This window comes from Liolophura sinensis, chromosome 7 (assembly GCF_032854445.1).
Source record: "Liolophura sinensis isolate JHLJ2023 chromosome 7, CUHK_Ljap_v2, whole genome shotgun sequence".
Taxonomy (NCBI): domain Eukaryota; kingdom Metazoa; phylum Mollusca; class Polyplacophora; order Chitonida; family Chitonidae; genus Liolophura; species Liolophura sinensis.
This window is the reverse complement of record NC_088301.1, coordinates 22,161,352-22,180,618: the sequence shown is the minus strand read 5'-3', so window position 1 is coordinate 22,180,618 and position 19,267 is coordinate 22,161,352. Positions and strand designations below refer to the sequence as shown.

At 38.5% G+C, this 19,267-nt stretch overlaps 1 protein-coding gene across 2 annotated transcripts; it reads left to right on the top strand.

Moving 5' to 3' along the window:
* Positions 1–8,650: 8,650 nt before the first annotated feature.
* On the top strand, positions 8,651–18,391 carry LOC135471400 (spindle assembly abnormal protein 6 homolog). 2 transcript variants are annotated; one of them, XM_064750626.1, is made up of 7 exons: positions 8,651–8,720; positions 9,943–10,003; positions 11,016–11,095; positions 13,431–13,541; positions 14,002–14,173; positions 14,964–15,284; positions 16,277–18,391. In XM_064750626.1, the coding sequence occupies exons 1-7, from the start codon at positions 8,656–8,658 to the stop codon at positions 17,783–17,785; spliced, it is 2,319 nt and encodes a 772-aa protein (XP_064606696.1). In that variant the 5' UTR covers positions 8,651–8,655; the 3' UTR covers positions 17,786–18,391. The 2 variants fall into 2 exon arrangements, with proteins under 2 accessions (XP_064606696.1, XP_064606697.1); XM_064750627.1 differs by lacking the exon at positions 8,651–8,720 and adding an exon at positions 9,009–9,067.
* Positions 18,392–19,267: the final 876 nt, after the last annotated feature.

Genomic DNA, 19,267 nt, shown 5'->3' with positions numbered 1-19,267 from the left:
AGGCAGAGGAAGAAAGTCAGCCGTCTAGCCAGGAATCGTCAGTGAGCATGACAGATGAACAGAAACTTAGACAAATGACTGAGTGTGACAGTCAAGACTTGTTCGATGATGATGACAACTGATAGTTTGATTTTAAAGAGACCGAGATGGTTATGTCACACATAATTACTTTTATATCAGAATGTGACAGCCAAAACTTGTTCAGTGATGTTGACAACTGATATATTGTTGCAGAAACATGTGGTCAGTGACTATGCAGGTATATCCAGGTCTATCAGCCAGTATTTGTTCAGTGTCACAGATGCTGATGTCTATGGCAGATACATGCCTATCAGTAAGTGTGTCACTAAACGGCCAAGATTTGGTCCATCATGGTCTCCTCTGATACAGACACAAATGATTACAAAAGAGGACGTTTTACATCTAAGATTTGCTCAGTGATATCCACTGCAATGTTCTATGACAGACACTGATGTCTACAACATGGATATTAGAGTGTGACACCCAGAGTTTGTTCAGTGATCTCCTCAGAAATATTAGAGACACTGCTGTCTGTGACAGGTACAAGTATATCAGAATGTGATAAACTCGTCAGAAATGTTACAGACACTGATGTCTATAACTGGTATGAGGATCGGACAGCCATGGTTTGTTCAGTGATATCCGTTGATCTGTCTACGACAGATATGAGAGTGTGACAGCCGGGACTTGTTGAATGATATCCACTTGTGCGCTGTTACAGACACTGATGTCCACGACAGGTATATCAGTGTGTGACAGACACCAAGGTTCTGTTTAGTGATCTCAGAATCATTACAGACACTGCTGTCTGTGACGGGTACATGTATATCAGAATTTGATAAATTCGTCAGAAATGTTATAGACACTGATGTCAACAACAGGTATGAGGATGGGACAGCCATGGTTTGTTCAATGATATTCACTGATCTGTCTACAACAGATATGGGAGTGTGACAGCCGGGATTTGTTGAAAGACATCCACTTATGTGCTGTTACAGACACTGATGTCCACGACAGGTATGTCAGTGTGTGACAGATGCCCAGGTGCTGTTTAGTGATCTCCTCAGAAACATTACAAACACCATTGTCTGCGACGGGATCATCAGAATGTGCCAGCTAGGATTGCTTAGTGATATTCAGTTTTAATTTGCAAACACTGAGGTTTATGACCCGTATGGAGATTTAAGTGTGACAGCTAGGATTTGTTGAGTGAGTGATACCCAGCTGTGAGTGTTATAGGCCCTGATTAATGCAGCTATAGAACAGATATATGATTTACTGTTGTAGTGGAGATCAAGTTCAATCTGGACACATTTTACGCCATGGGGAAGATTCGCCTGATAATAGAATGTGACAGCAGTGTTTTGATTGGCATGCTGTGCATGAGAAAATCAGCTAAAGAAACTGTCAATATGGGCGTTGTATCTTGCATGGCATTATGTTCGTACATCCGCAATGACATAACCTTGTGCTATCAATAATTGCCTTTACCATGGGGTTAACTGTGCAGGGGCTCTCATAGTCATGGATTGCTCCCATTCAACTCTAAAGGAACCATTGTAAAATTTCAGAAAACAGTCGCTTACATGTACTAACCTCCCTGGCCTGTCCAGTTACCCGTTTACAATGCTAGGTACCCCAGGGCACCTGACTTAAAATCTTGAGCTCTCAATCATCGCAAAGGTAAATATCCGTGCATATTTCACACTTCGGGAACGGTAGACCCAGGTTCAATCCCAGGTTAAGTCGTCTCAGGGAAGCAGCACTAGGTAAAAGAGCGGTGGAAAACTGTCCTGCAACAAGGAGGCACATTACACATATGTACATGCACCCTATGGACTCCTTCCTCACCATATGATTGAAAAATTGTTAAGTATGACACTAAACCCCAAGCACTCACTCACTCATCCATGTTTCAGCAAGCTAAACTTCTCCGCTTTTTGGACTTGGCCAAGATAGCCGCCCATCACATACAATATACAGGTTCCTGGGACATGCATCACCATCATTTGGGCTGGGAAACAGCCGCCATGGTGGCAACTTGGAATCCCCAGTTGACAAGTTGAGCTTGATGAAATATGGATGGATATTTACAGCTCGGGATTTTAACAGCCAGGTGCCAGGGGACGCAAAGCATTGTAAAGGAGTTGGTGGACAGGCTGGGGAAGTTAGTAATCGATTGTTTTCTGAAATTTTACTGTTCATCCTTCAGCGAAGGGGACTGATCCATGACTAAGCAAGCCGCTTAGTAATCAAGTGAAGTGTTGTCATCCAGGGTTAAATGACCATAAATTTCATCCATGACCAAGGCCAAAATTAAAATATTATATGTGTGATGTTGCGCGACTGACCTTTCAAAAAGACCCCAACCGAAATTCTTTTTTTCGTGTTTTTACAGATGCCAAATTATTTTTTTTTTTTGTTTAATTTTTTTTTTTTTTTTTTTTTTTGCATCGATCATGTGAAATGTCACTCTGTTTATACTGGTGACGGGTGAAATGTACAATTTCCAAAAATTCAGTCTAAGGATGGCCTATATTTACTGATACTCAGAGACCGCTGCCACTCTTTGCCCGGACGACATGTGCACCCGATTATAACACAGTATCTGTATTCAGCTTCCCCATCGGCAAATATCTCGCTGCATAGGCAATACTTAATATCAGAATCCACTTAATACATGGTCTGTCCGCAAGCTAAGACATGCCCCATTTGTAACCATTGACACTGACCTATATTTGATATTTCCTCACAAAATCTCAGTCGAATTCCAAAATAAGGTCAGCTTTTGGTCCACGTACTCACCGGATGATGCCGTCTTCCAGATTGACCTAAATTGGTACGTCAATCACTCTGACGTCTATTGAGAATCTGATATTATGTCAAAATATATCACAGCGTTATTTAAGTATTCCAATCAGTAAAACAGCTCAGCGCGCAAAGGTGGTCAACGATGTTGGTTTGAAAGCTAATTGTTGAGTGAAGTAGAAGTATGAAGTGAAAGATGCTTTCAAAATGACAAGAAATTGACTCTGTGACTGCGAGGTTTTTTTTTCAAACGACCTTTACCAAAACAATGGCTGCACGTTTGTGAGTAGGCCTTGGAAAGCGAGATATCATGGAATTACTACTTGTATACGCCACGGAATGAGATTAAAATTGTCCAGAAGACCATTAAGCCGTCGGCGAATGTAATTCACCTGACTTTTGCCGATGACATGCAAGTGTTTTCAGAGCCGATTTTTTGGCTAACCGTTTCCTCTCCTGCTTTTTAACAAATCCCGCCTCTTAGCGTGTCGATGGGTATAAGTATCCGATACCAGTACATCGAAATACCGAAGTGTTTTCACCCGTATCCATTTTGGATACCTGTAAAATAGATTAAATTACTGAACTGATCACCAGTGTCCTTGTGTTTCCATAGGGAGTTGAGATTTTGAATTAATTACTGTGGCGATTTTGCTAGAGACAGTATATGAGTTCATATAATTGCATGGTAGGTTAGGGGTTAATTTTCTGCCTTGTCCATAACGTAGACACAGGTTTTACCAGTAGAATGTAAATTTTTATGGGTTAGACATATCCTTAAATTAAATTAGAATTTTTGTGGAATATTTTGAAATATATATATGTTTTTTTTTGTAACATATAGAGACAGGGTATTTTGTGGACTCATGAGAAGTTTTGGCGCCTTAATATAACTTTTGAAGGACACAGTTTCCGAGGACTTCTGTCCCTTCCAACGTAAGAATTTTAACATTTGATGACTTAATTAGAACACCATATTTCACGTATAATACACTGACATGTTGAAGGAGTTTCTCTCCAAGCTTGGTGATCAGATATTGTTTGACTAGGTTGCAAACAACAGTTTCTTTTTTAGCAACCTTAAGTTTGGCGAAACATCCGCCATTGTTAATATTTTGAAGTGACAAATTCGAGTAGAGTTTCCATTACTTTTGGACATATTCTTGCTGTAACAAACCACGTACGGCATCTTTCCAGTTAAAACAACATTAGTACTCACTGACTGTGGCATGATTTTGGCATAAAACGTCCTTTATACCAAGTTTAAGACACTAAATCATTTTTTTGTGGTTGTTGTTGTTGCTTCGCCGTGCACGATCGTCGTTCACTGTGAACTGCCGCTAGACGAGGTTGTCTACTTTACGACATCCTTTAGGGTTAAACTCATATTGAAGAGTTTCAAAAGGGCATTAACTTGTATTTGCGAAAGTAAATAGTTTCACTCCACAGGCTCATCTCCTTTCTACCTACAAGTTATTGTTCATCTTTCCATTATTAAGAAAAAAAAATGTGCCATGACATTAGATACACATGTACATGTATAGTATTTCTATACACAGATGTTGTTACTTTGGTATTAGCCAATCAGTGCTCTGAGTACTGGGTGATGTGGCGATTTTGCTAGAGACAGTATATTATTTCATATAATTGCATGGGAGGTTAGGGGTTAATTTTCTGCCTTGTCCATAACGTAGACACAGGTTTTACCGGTAGAACGTAAATTTTTATGGGTTAGATATATCCTGAAATTAAATTAGAATTTTTGTGGAATATTTTGAAATATATATATATTTTTTTTAACATATAGAGACAGGGTATTTTGTGGACTCATGAGAGCAAGTTGTTTTTGGCACCTTAATATAACTTTTGAAGGACACAGTTTCCGTGGACCCCTGTCCTTTCCAACGTAAGAATTTTAATACTTGATGACTTAATTAGAACACCATATTTCACGTATAATACACTGACATGTTGAAGGAGTTTCTCTCCAAGCTTGGTGATCAGATATTGTTTGACTAGGTTGCAAACAACAGTTTTTTTTTTTGAGCGACCTTAAGTTTGGCGAAACATCCGCCATTGTTAATATTTTGAAGTGACAAATTCGAGTAGAGTTTCCATTACTTTTGGACATATTCTTGCTGTAACAAACCACGTACGGCATCTTTCCAGTTAAAACAACATTAGTACTCACTGACTGTGGCATGATTTTGGCATAAAACGTCCTTTGTACCAAGTTTAAGACACTAAATCATTTTTTTTTTTTTTTTGTGGTTGTTGTTGTTGCTTCGCCGCGCACGATCGTCGTTCACTGTGAACTGCCGCTAGACGAGGTTGTCTACTTTACGACATCCTTTAGGGTTAAACTCATATTGAAGAGTTTCAAAAGGGGCATTAACTTGTATTTGCGAAAGTAAATAGTTTCACTCCACAGGCTCATCTCCTTTCTACCTACAAGTTGTTGTTCATCTTTCCATTATTAAGAAAAAAAAAAAAAATGTGCCATGACATTAGATTCGCATGTATAGTATTTCTATACACAGATGTTGTTACTTTGGTATTAGCCAATCAGTGCTCTGAGTACCATCCTTGGTACTCATGAATATTTATGAGCGTAGACTATAAATACTGGGCAAATTCCCACTTTTAGTCCCAGATGATCTCGGACCACCGTCGTGTTAACATCTAAATTTCCACCTAGTTAGCTTTCTAAGGCAGGTATTTTACATGTATATAAGCAGTGTAAAGTGGTAGCTAGATAAGTTGTCAGCACTGAAGTGGGATTTCAGCTTTAGAGCATACCTAGAGACAGTGGGACTGCTAGTTCCAAATTGTGACACAAGTGTTCCCAGGCTGTGGGACTGACTTTCCCAGGCTGTGAGACTGATATTCCCAACCATGATTGAGACAGTATATCTCAATAGTTTGTCACTGGGATTTTCTGGACCAAAATTTTATAATTCCCAAGTATGAGCTGAAACATTTATACTGGGAGAATTTGTGCATAAGTGCCCCTGAGCAATCGTGGGACTGGGATTCCCAGTTTCGGCACAGTGAGACGCCGAGTCCCAGAATTTGAAACTCGTTTTCCCAAGTTATTACTGGACCAATTCTGGAACTGTTACTCCCAGAGAAGACCTGAAAGTATTATTTACGGATAATGTCCCAGCAATCGTGGGACTGGGATTCCCAGTTTCGGCACCGTGAGACGCCGAGTCCCAGAATTTGGAACTCGTTTTCCCAAGTTATTACTGGACCAATTCTGGAACTGTTACTCCCAGAGAAGACCTGAAAGTATTATTTACTGATAATGTCCCCACACCTGGCTGACATATTGTCCATATAACACCAGTAGGACATACCACTATCACAGCAGCACTAGGTTTAATACCTCCCTGAGATATCCCTAACACAGTTATCTGAACCATCTGAAGTACAGATGTTGTGCTTGTACACAGTACTGGCACTTTTACATATATATCAACACACTCCTGTCACTCTATTTTAATAAAACTGTTGCTGCTGTTTGTTGAACCTTAAAAATCGGACTTTTCTTGGTTATTCGAAGTTCAGAGCTAACTAGTGGTTTTCCCAAACATACTACTGAATGACACGGACTGACCGAGCTGACATTCAAAAGAATCCATAGTAGCGAACGTCTCCAGCAGTATACAGATATTGTTCCAGAGTTCGACACTGGGTGCTTCACGCTACCAATATTGTGCTTTCCCCTGTAGTAAATGGTGTGATTTGGAACTGGGATATCTGTATCGTTAAGAAGATGTATACATAAAAACAAATCGCTACTTTACTCATTTTGTGAGACAATCATTGTAAGATGTTCAAGGAAATGTTTTTGAACATTGCACCTGTCTATGTCTTTCGACGACAAGATATAGAATTCTCCGTGATACAATGCTTTTCGCCAGCCTATACCTTTTAAACACACCTAATCGCGCGGAATTGAATTGCTGAGAATTGTGTAGCTCTGGTTAAAACCGGCGCGAAATGTTTACATACACTGACAAAACATGGACATAGGCCTATGCCTCCAAGAACCAGTCACTCAAGCTATAGCTAAGGTTCTATGTGTAGCTCACTTACATGTAGGTAAACCCTGTAGTTTATCTTTTTGTGAATTAAATGAATTCATGGACTGGTATAGTCGTGGTGACAAATTGAGACCTTACACCATAATATCTGCTAAAACATGACCAAAATGGAAGATTTTTATTTTAAACCTATGTTATCAAATAATCCCCAGTCCTTTTATGTTGCCCTCCACCATTGTGTTACTCTCATTTCACATGTATCAGAGGCCTCCACATGAGCTCCTTCTGTTGGCATGGAAAGATACCACTGGGGTATTGTACTGTAAATTAGGTCAAAGGTGATGATCAGAGCTGAGGCTCACTTGGGTGCTTACACTCTTTATATTTCTAGACAAGCATGTATATTGAATGATGTATTGAAGACAGAATAAATATTCAGTAGAAACTGTTGATTTAAGTTATGCTGTAGTACTCATAAAAATGGTCAACAGGTGTTTACCTGTTAGTTTTATTGTAAAGATCTCAGAATGTTCATTTTGAGAATTGCCAAATATTGGGTGATCAAATTTCGTATTGTTCTTAAGTTCTGGTCAGGAAGTTTAATTGTGATCAATGATTTGAACGGGTTTCTATGATTGTTCTTCCCTTCTGCAAGATCGTCATCATTTGACTGAAAAATTGTTAAGTGCGACGTTAAACCCCAAGCGCTCACTCACTCACTCCCTTCTGCAAGAAAGGAAAAAAAAATCGACCTATCTACCTTCTATTATTATAAAGGGCTTGTAACATCAAACATACAATATTTTAATATTAGCCTAATTTAATCATTTTTTCTGATAGAGTTGTATTGATTATAAAAAGGTGCTTTAATGTTTGTTTGGACGGTAAGATTACTGGAATGATGTTAGTTTCAACACCTATAATACAATTTTGTGACATTTATTTGCCCCTTAAAATGCACTTTTGTGAATTATATAGGATATATTGCTGATAATGGAATCTGTGTATTGTAAATACATCGTCCTTATGTCTTACTTTCTGTTAGTGTGTTCTTGGATTATGTGTGGAAATTTGGTTGTTATGTTTCACATAATTTGAACGAAACAAGTACCGGTAATTTGAACGAGTTCTTTTCATAAAGAAAAAAATTTTTATGGACCCTTTATCTAAATTTAGATATTTATTTATTTTTGTATATGATACAAGGTCAGTTCACTGTCACACCTACTGTCATTGTAGTCAAATCCAATGGATTTGTTATTAAAAAGAACTGTATTCTTTCCCATTTTGATGTGAACTAAAAGGCTTTATAAATTAATGTATACTGTTATGTGAATTATGAGCACATAATTACATAGTTACAGCACAATGAACAATTTTTGTAATTATTGGACTGTTTATTATTCATTTTGGTTTTTTGTCTATGTTAAATGGCATCTTTGACATGTAACTATTTCTCCACAGTTTTTGTTTTTTTTGTGATAAACTTTTGTTTAATAAAGACCTGCATGAATACTGAGTCGCAGCAAAATTACTGGTGTATAGGTAATGAGTAACCATCATGATCGTGCTGGATAAAATTAATGAGTAACCATCATAATTGTGCTGGCTACAATTATGGCTGAGATTTCATGTACAAGTTTGTGTACTTTCAGTGTACACATATCGTGTAGTGTACACTGCTACTAAGGTGACGTGTACCTTATCATGTGACGTGTACAAAATATTTCACAACCTACTTGTTATTCATGTTAGTCAGAGCAGGAACTGCACAGAAATGGCCGATGAACTGTTTGGTAAACTCATTCCCGTGGTCTGGAAATCGCCTGGCACGGAGGATAGGTAGGCTAAAAGATAAGAGCACATGTATATGGAAGATATAATAGTTTAATCATAATCATAGGTGAATTGGTAGTGATTTACGGGCCAAGGGTGATCATTAAAAAGGTTATGTTGTGGGTAACCTGACCGACGTGCCTGAGGACTCCATTTTCTCTTGGTTTGTTTGCATTAGGACATAGACCTATACAAACGTCTTCACGCCTTTCCGCTCTGATGACCAAACAATAGCATTTTTTGTTTGCTGGAAAATTTAGGGAAGGAGGTGTCAATCTCTAACTCACTGAGTGTATTTGAACAGTTGAGATGTATTGATGTGCCCAGCAAGGACCCAATCCGACCCCCTGGTGGTAATTGTTAAACTTGAATTCTTCCCGTGGTAAATAGATTAAGTGTTGTGAACATCTTCGTTGTGCACCTACCTGCACATGACTAAAGATGGTGTTACTGACATGGTTTAGTAACAGGGTCAATGAAAATAAACACAACAGGCTCTTCACTAGGCACGTGACATTATGTAAAATATGTCCCCAGAAAATGTGAGTGGAAACCGAAGTAGCCATGCATTAACAAGAATTCTTGCAATATGAAGCTGGTAAATGGGTATCCAATTCCACGCATGCAAGCTCAATGTTCAGTCCTTGCACTTTGAGTTTATGATCGCCATATTAAGAAAACTGTCCTGACATTATTCTCGTCAAGTTCAGTGCAAATTTACTAATCACCCTCATGCTGGCTTCCTCTCCAACCATATGTGGGAAGGTCCTCCAGCAACTTATGGATGGTCGTGGGTTTCTCCCCGGGCTCTGCCCGGTTTCCTGCCACCATAATTCTGGCCGCCATTGTTAAAGTGAAATATTCTTGAGTACGATGTAAAACACCAACCAAATAAATAAATACTAATCACCCTTTTCTGTCATCTAGCCAGCAACTCAGGATTTTGTTAAAGTAACCAACGGAAGATACAAAATTGCTGCCGGACCCACACACCCCCGTGAAAACAGCATAAGGCTTATTACCTGCAACAATCAACTTTTCAGTGAGAACCGAATTAATTTCTGGCATTCTCTTTGTGGGAGCAGATCATGGTCTAATGGTTAGAGGCATGTAACTGGTCTTTATTTTGCCTTTAATTAGTCAGCATGTGTGTCGCATACTAAAGTTAGCTCATTACTTGTGAAAGGTCAGTGGTTTACTCTATGCATTTTTTTTTTTTCTTTTTCAGGAAGGTGAAAGTCTTTCTAAAAATGGATCTCCAAACTGTTGCAACATCTCCGCTCAGCCAGGTACATGTAAAACTTGGCTTGGCTTTCTTGTAACTGTTTTATTTCTTGACATATGCTAACCATATGCTTATTACCACAAGTAGGGCTGGGAGATTGGGAGATATACCCAAGTGATCTGAAATTTCGACCAAAAAAGTTCACTTTTGTCTGGCAAGTAAATGTTGTAAAATGTTACTTTTGGTGCTAAATTTTGCATTGTCCCAGTATTATATCATCCTAGGTTCCACACAAACCTCAAAAACACTTTGCCAATTTCAAAGAATCTGACAAAAATGATCAGTCAGTCATGGGTGCAATCACAACCCAGCTCTGTCTTTAATATAGAGTACGTTGGAAGGTCTGTCAGCAACCTGTGGATGGGCGTGGGTTTCCCCTGCGCTGGGATCTTTTTGAAGATCCCAGCCTCAAAAAAAAAATTTCACATGATACTTTCAAGGTCATGTGACCCCAAAAAGTTGCCGTAGCTTCCATTTGGTATGTACTCACATAAATGCTGATTAGTTGTTGTAGACCAGGTTCATTTGCTTTTGTGGATTTTATGTTGCCCAGAATTAAGCTGAATCTTTGGATCAAATGTTCCAGACTCAGGAATTCTTGTTGTTACCATCACGCAAGTAAATTTTGAGGATATTTTGTTATCGGGAACAAGAAATGTCATTTTCGATAACAAATGTTCATGTTGTCCATGTGCACTGGGCTTTAAGGAATTTATTGTTTTCTGCTGTGGACAATTCTATGACGAGGTGTATGGGCAACACTGAACCAGGAGCCTCTCACTAACACAGCGTGAGTTCAAGTCCCGGCAGCTCATGCTGGCATCCTCTCCAGACATACGCACGAAGGTCTGCCAGCAACCTGTAAATGATCATGGGTTTTCCTTGGGCTCTGCCCAGTTTTCTTACACATTAATTAATGCTGTCCGCCATCATTTAAGTGAAATATTCCCGAGAATAACGTAAAACACCAGTCAAATAAGTAGGTAAATAAATAAATACCTGTACATGTTTTTCAGGAGCTTGTTGTACGCCTAACAGTTGACCAGGATCCGTCATACCTGTACATCCTCAGACTGAACAAGGAGGATTTCCAAAGGTTCAAAAATATTTTAAACAGTTAGATATTAATTTCAATCAAAATAGGAGAAAAATGGTTCCTGTCAGGCATATATCCCTAGCACATCGTTTGCTATCATGTGGTCAGAACGTTGTCAATCTGACATCAAGTCATATGATCATTTCTTTATTCATTCATTCATTCTGTCACGTGCTATGCCATCCCTGAAAGATTCAGCTGTCAAGTTGCATCAAAACAAATTTCGGGACCAAAGTTGCCTTAGTAAAGAATGGGGATTTAAATCCATCCTGTAATTTGCATGCCTGACCTTGAGTCATATATACATAGATGCGACATTGTAATAGGCCAGAAATCGTGTGTTATATTTTACTGAGCTAATAGAATTAGACAGGCCTATTACCCAGACAACCTTTAGGAGTAAATACATTAAAACACATTTGTTACTGCTGTGATGGAGCAGTCCTGTTGGGATTTGATCCAACAAACTTTGGGTTTTGAGTTTACGCTTTTACCACTAGACTAAAGGGAAATACTGTTTTAATTTTTAACCCAAATATTTTGGTACATATCTTGAATTAATTTTTAAACGATTTTATAAAAAAAATGTCTATCATTAAATCATTTCTGATATCTTTAAATCACCTACTGATATGTTGGTGCATTTTAATATATCATGAAATAATTTACAGATATCAGTAAAAGAATTGAAGACATCAAAAAAAGAATTAAAGATATCAATAAATGTAGTCTTTTTTGATATCATCAAATAGTTTCCAGATATCATGAATTCATGTCAGCATATCACAATTTCAATTCATAATATCACAACTTCATTTCAAGAGGCTCAGTCGGTTAAAGCGCTAGCGCAGCATAATGACCCAGGAGTCTCTCACCAATGCGGTCGCTGTGAGTTCAAGTCCAGCTCATGCTGGCTTCCTCTCCGGCCGTACGTGAGAAGGTCTGCCAGCAACCTGCGGATGGTCGTGGGTTTCCCCCGGGCTCTGCCCGGTTTCCACCCACCATAATGCTGGTCGCCGTCGTATAAGTGAAATATTCTTGAGTGCGGTGTAAAACACCAATCAAAAAAAAAAAAAAAAAAATCATTTCAAGATATCATTAAACATGGCCGACGGAACGACATAAACGTCCCATGATTCCAAGTAAAAATATTTCCAGGTCTTTTATGCTGTAAAAGTTGAAGTTCAAAATGTGTATGTTGTTTGGCAATGTTGTGCTGAATGTTTTTAAGTATAAGAATATTAAACTGGGAAGTGCAGAATAATTGATGAAAAATAACTCTCAAGTCATGAGGCAAAAAGATTATCAAAAAAGGTCCTGGAGACTATATGTACACCCGCCATTTTTGCTCAGAGTGCATGTGCGGCCTACTCAATGAAGTCTGGGATAGATTCGCCATCATCAAAAATCATCATGAAATGAATTAAAGATATCAAGAATTGAATTCAAGATATCCTTAATTTAATTAATGATATCATCTTTTGATATCAAGATATCAAGAAATGATTTGCATTCCCAATATCACATAATGAATAGATGATATGTTAAATTCATTTGATGATATCATTAAATGAATTCAAGATATCTTAAATTATTTTAACACATCAAAACAAAAATGTTCGGATTAAAACTTGCTTGATTAAAACGACCTGCCATAAAACCTTGACCTACTTTCACTGAATGTTTGTATGCATGGACATGCACATGTAGCCTTATATAAGTATGGCAAGACACTGATCCTGGGTGGAAAACAAGCATATATTTTGCAGACATTTTGGTAATTTAATTTTCTAACACCAGCACACTCAGGTTTACACTACAGTTAGTGAAAAAAAGTGATTTAAATTAAGCTGGCTTCATTTTGGGCAGCTTTTTCTGATCTGCCAATTTTGGTGGCCTAAATTAAAGCGGCTTGGTTTAGTCCACTGTTTTTGTGCATGTAAAACAAAACAGCAATTGTCGGCTTAGCTGCATACTATAGCCTGATGTGACAGATGCAAGTTTGAGCCCATGTAGGCGAATCAAACATTAGAGCTAGTGTAACAACAACCACAGATTTATCCAAGCCTTGGCTTGTTGAACGATGTACAGCTTTGGGTAGCCTTCTGTGAATCAGTCACCAATAATATTATAGAATTTATCATATCAGATACAGAAAGGTGATTTAAAAAATGGTGGTGAAAAAAACACTTTCTTGTAAATTGTGTGTCAGTTCAATTTTTGCCAACTTAGTACATGGGGGGGGGGGGGGGGAGTGTAAGTAAGTGAAAATTCTTTGAAATTATGGGGGATTTCCCATGATCCAGGTAAATCATAACGGTCCCTTATTTTCCAGCTTCAAGACACAACAGGGATTGCGGGAGGATTTGGATTTTAGATCATTCCCACAGAAATTTATTGACCTGTTAAACAAGTGTATCCTAGAAGAACACAGCAAAGTACCAAAGTAAGTGAAGAGAGCAAGTTAGAGAATGGGATCAAAAATGCAAGATCAGAATCAATTCTGATTGGCTTACAGTTGAGATTGATGATTCTGGGTTCAAGTTGATCTCCAGTTCACGTTATTAATTTTTAAGGGAATGTAAAAAATGAAATTAGAATGATCTGAAGGACCATTGATATGTGTGTTTAAGTACCTGCTATACATGTAACTGTACAAATTTAAATAATTTTATCAATGTGTGGATTCCAAAGTGGGATTTGTGGTCCATATGCAGTGTCCCCCGACTCTATCCCCAAAATTACAACAAGAAAACCTGAAATTTTCAAGCATGATGAATCTTGTTTTTATTATTTTTATACACATTGTCTGTCTTGTTTCTGTGTGACAAGTGCATAAAACTGCCGTTAATTGAGATTTAACATCTTCAACTTGTGTCTTATTTCTATTTCATTATCTTCTGCAGGTTCAGTTTACACCTGGTGTCAGAGAGTTCAGCGACTGGAGAAACAACAGCAGCCACTCTAAACGTGATAGAAACAAATCTCAAACGTTTCACCCACCTGTCTCCCCATTTTCTACCAGGGAAAGATGCGGATATCAAGAAATACCTGGCCGATTGTCTGAAACAAATTCAGGTAACTCAGAGCTTTTGGCTTTTGTTGGGCTTTAAACATACACGATAATGATTTTCAGTGAGTTTATGGAGTCATTATCATACATGTAGTAAATGGTAACATGTTGTTGAAAAGTTACTGTAACTAAACAAGGTACGATACGGACCAAATATTATCAAACTCGTTGATGGAGATAACCTTTTCAGTATGGAGGCTTTTTATGGTTCACCTGTGAGCGATGGATGATGCTAGGTATCTTTAGAAATGCGAGATTCAATTAGCCAACACCCTGTACTTGTATAACTGATGTGAATAATACTGAAGACACATCTCCACTTTGAGCAAAATTGAAAATTTTAGTTTGGCAAGGTATATTTTGCCAAACTTTGCCAAAGTTACACAAGATGCGGGTTCAGTACCATTCTTGGACAAAGATTTTTAAAAAATTCTTTAGTTTCTATCGTTCCTGGGGACTTGATGGCAATAAGAGGTTTATGGTTTAGGCAAATTTTGCTAAACTCAATTTGCTTTTCACGAATATGTCGTGTTTTCTCACAGAGAAATTCCCCAGTATAATACAAGTTGCCAAACATGGGTGGTATCCACTTTTAGTTAAGGCATGATTTCTTCCATTGTTAATAATACAGATAAAAACTAGGACTATTATATGAGTGAAATACTCTTGAGAATTATGTTAAATAACAATCTTAAAAAAAGAAGAGGATTTTCTGATTTGTCTAAAAAATTAATGTTAAATAATGTGTGTTTGACATTTGTAGAGTGTTCAACATGTTTGTTAATTTAATACCAGGATTTAAAAGATGGGAAGCACCAATCTGAGGCAAACAAGTCTAAGTTGGGATCCCTGAAGGAGGAGCATCAGCGAGCCAAGCAGGAGATCCAGACGCAGCTCTCTGCGGGGACTGCCACGAGCAGGAGGCAGATCAAGGAGGAACAAGAGGAGATGAAGGAGGAACAAGAGGAGATCAGTGAGGAACAAGAGGAGATCAAGGAGGAACAAGAGGAGATCAAGGAGGAACAAGAGGAGATCAGGGAGGAAAAAGAGGCCAAAGACAAGGACCAGGTCATTGCAAGGTCATCTGACTTGCAGAGCTCAGAGCAATGTCAAAAGGTAATTTGATAACAGTGTGGCATACTCCTGAACAGCGCATGCGCCGCTCTCTACCTTTCGCTTTACATCACTGCCACCAATAGACAAGTTTGACCTTTGCAGCCCGTGAGATGCATGTAGGCTTGTTTAGGCTTAGCCTCATAGCTTATCTCCTCCCAGGGAAGTACTAAATCAGCATTCATCGATGAAATTGTTTTAGGTTTTGGTTAGGATCATGTTTTACATACCCTAGATAAAGAGAGTGCATGTGTATAAAGTATTATCAGAGACATAGGTTGAGATCACCTCCTGTCTCATCACCGTGACCCCAGTGACTAGTGGTAGCAGTGATATAAAGTGAAAGGTAGTCAGCGACACATGCGCTGTTGAGGAGTATGGACGACATACTGTAAATCTTCAACCTGTGCAACCACTTCAGTGGAATTTGTGCATACATTTATTAAGAAAATGATGCTAAAAATGATTCCTCACTAAAAATTGAAGCTTCATAAAAAACTATTGTGTAAATTATTTCTCTACACTCCATGCATGTAGCTCGCAGAATGTTTCAGTATTTTGGTTGCAGAGGGGGTTGGAGAATTAGGGGATTTTATTTCCTAAAATATTTAATTTCATGGATGGTTTAGGTAATAGAATAAATGAAGTCTTTTGTGGATAGTTTTCATCATGAAACTTTTAATATGCACTGATTGTTCATTGCATGCCATACAGTACGTATATTTGGGGGTTTTACATTGTACTTAACAATTTTCCAGTCCTATGACAATGACGAATCATCATATGGATGTAAATATACTACAAGAGTCTTCTTGTGGCAAGGCGAATCCATGCTGCCAAAGTGCTGCCACCACTAAAGTATCATGAGTCAACCAGTCCAGTTTCATTGCTCTAACCGCTTAGCGCTGAGCACTAAGCAAGGCAGCTACAAATACCAAGTCCTTGGTCATGCCATATAAACAGGTTTGATCGCTAACAAATTTCTTATTTGCCAGGCCGCAACTCGGAACGAACGCTTAGATGAAGCAGACACTGCCTCTGTAGCGAAGTCAGAAGCCTCATCAGAGATGGCAGTGGAGGCAGGGGAAGAAAGTGAAACCATATACGACTTGACAGGCAAAGAACTCTGTGAAGAGGAACTTTCGATCCTGAGACTTGGCCTTAATCACAGCCTTGCATCCAGACCTAAAGTAACTGACATTTTTGCGGAAGGTGAAGCTCTGTGGAAACAGCTTGAGGAGAAGAAAGTCTTACCTAGAAGCACCATCCATCGGGCCAAAATTAGGGAAGCAATCCAGACCCTGGCCTTGAACTTTGTTATTTATGCTACACACCCCTGCAGTGACTATGGAAAGATTAATGTTCTACGAAATCTAAAGCGCAAGTATGTCGTGCTTAAAGCAGATGAAGGAAATGGAATTGTCGTCATCAAAAAGATGGATTATGACAAGAAAATGGAAGAACTCTTCAGCGACACCAGTAAGTTTCAGATGTTGAAAAGTGATCCAACCTTGAAAAATCTTGAACATGTACAGCATGACCTAAAAGCTCTTCGTAAGAAAGAAGAAATCTCTGAAGTCGAATATATGTTAATGTACCCTAAACGTGCAAAACCTGCTCGTGCCATAGGTCTCCCAAAAATACACAAGGACCTTACTGACCTACCTGAGTTTAGACCTGTCATTGATACTATAGGTTCACCACGACACAAGGTGAGCAAGTTTCTTGCTGACTTATTATCACCTCTAACATATAAAAATGGATATAAGCTTAAAGATTCTCTTGACTGTGCAAAACAAATAAGAAGGTTACCTGATACTTGGTTTACAAAAGGATTTGAATTTGTGTTTGTTAAAGTTGTACATCTTATGAATGTACCTCTTGAAGAAATTATTCCTGTTATACTGACAAAAGTGTACAAAGAAAAACTCATTAATACCTCTCTGAAAGAGGAAACCATGGAAAAATTAATTAGAGATTGTTGTACCAAAACACCTTTTCTGTTTAATGGTACTACGTACGAACAAACTGATGGCATATGGATTGGTTCGCCACTAGCACCAGTTATGACAGACATAATTATGTCCAAATTAGAAGACAAAAGCCTTCCAAAATTATACGAAAAAGACATTGTTAAATTTTACCGTCGATTTGTCGATGACATATTGCTGGTAATCCAGCCTCTAAATGTTGATACTGTTTTGTCTAAGTTTAACGCATTCCACGAACAGTTTAAGTTCACTTGTGATGATGACAATAACCATTTTCTTGATTTGTCTATTACTGACATTGGTATAACAATTTTCAGAAATCCAACAGATACAGGACAATTTACACATTTTCTCAGTAATACCCCTTGGAATTACAAAATATCTTGGGTGAAAGCATTAATCCGACGAGCTAAAAAAATATGTTCTACTAAATCTCTGTTTGATTCAGAGCTATGTAAAATAAGAAAGTTTTATCACAGAAAGGATTCCCTAAAACTGTTGCTAACAAACTGATGAAATATAAATATATTAAAACTATATTAAACACCAAAACAATCAGATACCCTGATTCTGAAAAAGTTTTCATCAAGCTCCCATACATTGGTAAAACTGGTGAACTCTATGTCCAAACACTGATGAATGAAATAAGCAGACATGTGATATCAGACATTAAAATAATACCAAAGTGGAAAACCAGGAAAGTCTCTGCAATCCTAAGCGCTAAAGACACAAAATTCCTAAGGAATACAAGAGCAATGTGGTATACCAGTTTCACTGCCCGGAATGTGAAAAATCTTATATTGGGGAAACAGAAAGAAACTTAAAAATACGACTTGAAGGGCATTCCTTTGATAAAACAAGTGCAATAAATAAGCATAGGTGTATAAGAAAATTATTGGATGAAGGAACAGAGCCAAGAGAATTAGTGCAATTCCTTTTAATAAACACACGCATCATTGATGTAACCAGTCACCAACATGCTCTTAAATTCAAAGAAACTCTTCGAATAAAAGAAAAGAACTCTGAACTGAACGAAAGGAAGGGTATGCTGCAAGTGTTCGATAAAGTAGTAGGTGATTTACTCCATCATCTCCACTGATACAGACATGGATGGTTACACTAGAGTGTGACAGCCAGGATTTGTTCAGTGATGTCCACTTTGGTATGTTGTTACGGACACTGATGTCTACCACATGTACGGGAGTGTGACAGCCATGTTTTGTTCAGTGATGTCCACTTTGGTATGCTGTTACGGACACTTATGTCAACGACATGTACGAGAGTGTGACAGCCCATGTTTTTGTTCAGTGATGTCCACTTTGGTATGCTGTTACGGACACTTATGTCTATAGCATGTGTGAGAGTGTGACAGCCATGATTTGTTCAGTGATGTCCACTTTGGTATGCTGTTACGGACACTGATGTCTACGGCATGTGTGAGAGTGTGACAGCCAGAATTTGTTTAGTGATGTCCACTTTGGTATGCTGTTACGGACACTGATGTCTACGACATGTACGAGAGTGTGACAGCCAGGATTTGTTTAGTGATGTCCACTTTGGTATGCTGTTACGGACACTTATGTCTATAGCATGTGTGAGAGTGTGACAGCCATGATTTGTTCAGTGATGTCCACTTTGGTATGCTGTTACGGACACTGATGTCTACGGCATGTGTGAGAGTGTGACAGCCATGGTTTGTTCAGTGATGTCCACTTTGGTATGTTGTTACGGACACTGATGTCTACGACATGTACGAGAGTGTGACAGCCAGAATTTGTTTAGTGATGTCCACTTTGGTATGCTGTTACGGACACTGATGTCTACGGCATGTACGAGAGTGTGACAGCCATGGTTTGTTCAGTGATGTCCACTTTGGTATGCTGTTATGGACACTGATGTCTACGGTATGTGTGAGAGTGTGACAGCCATGTTTTGTTCAGTGATGTCCACTTTGGTATGCTGTTACGGACACTGATGTCTACGACATGTACGAGA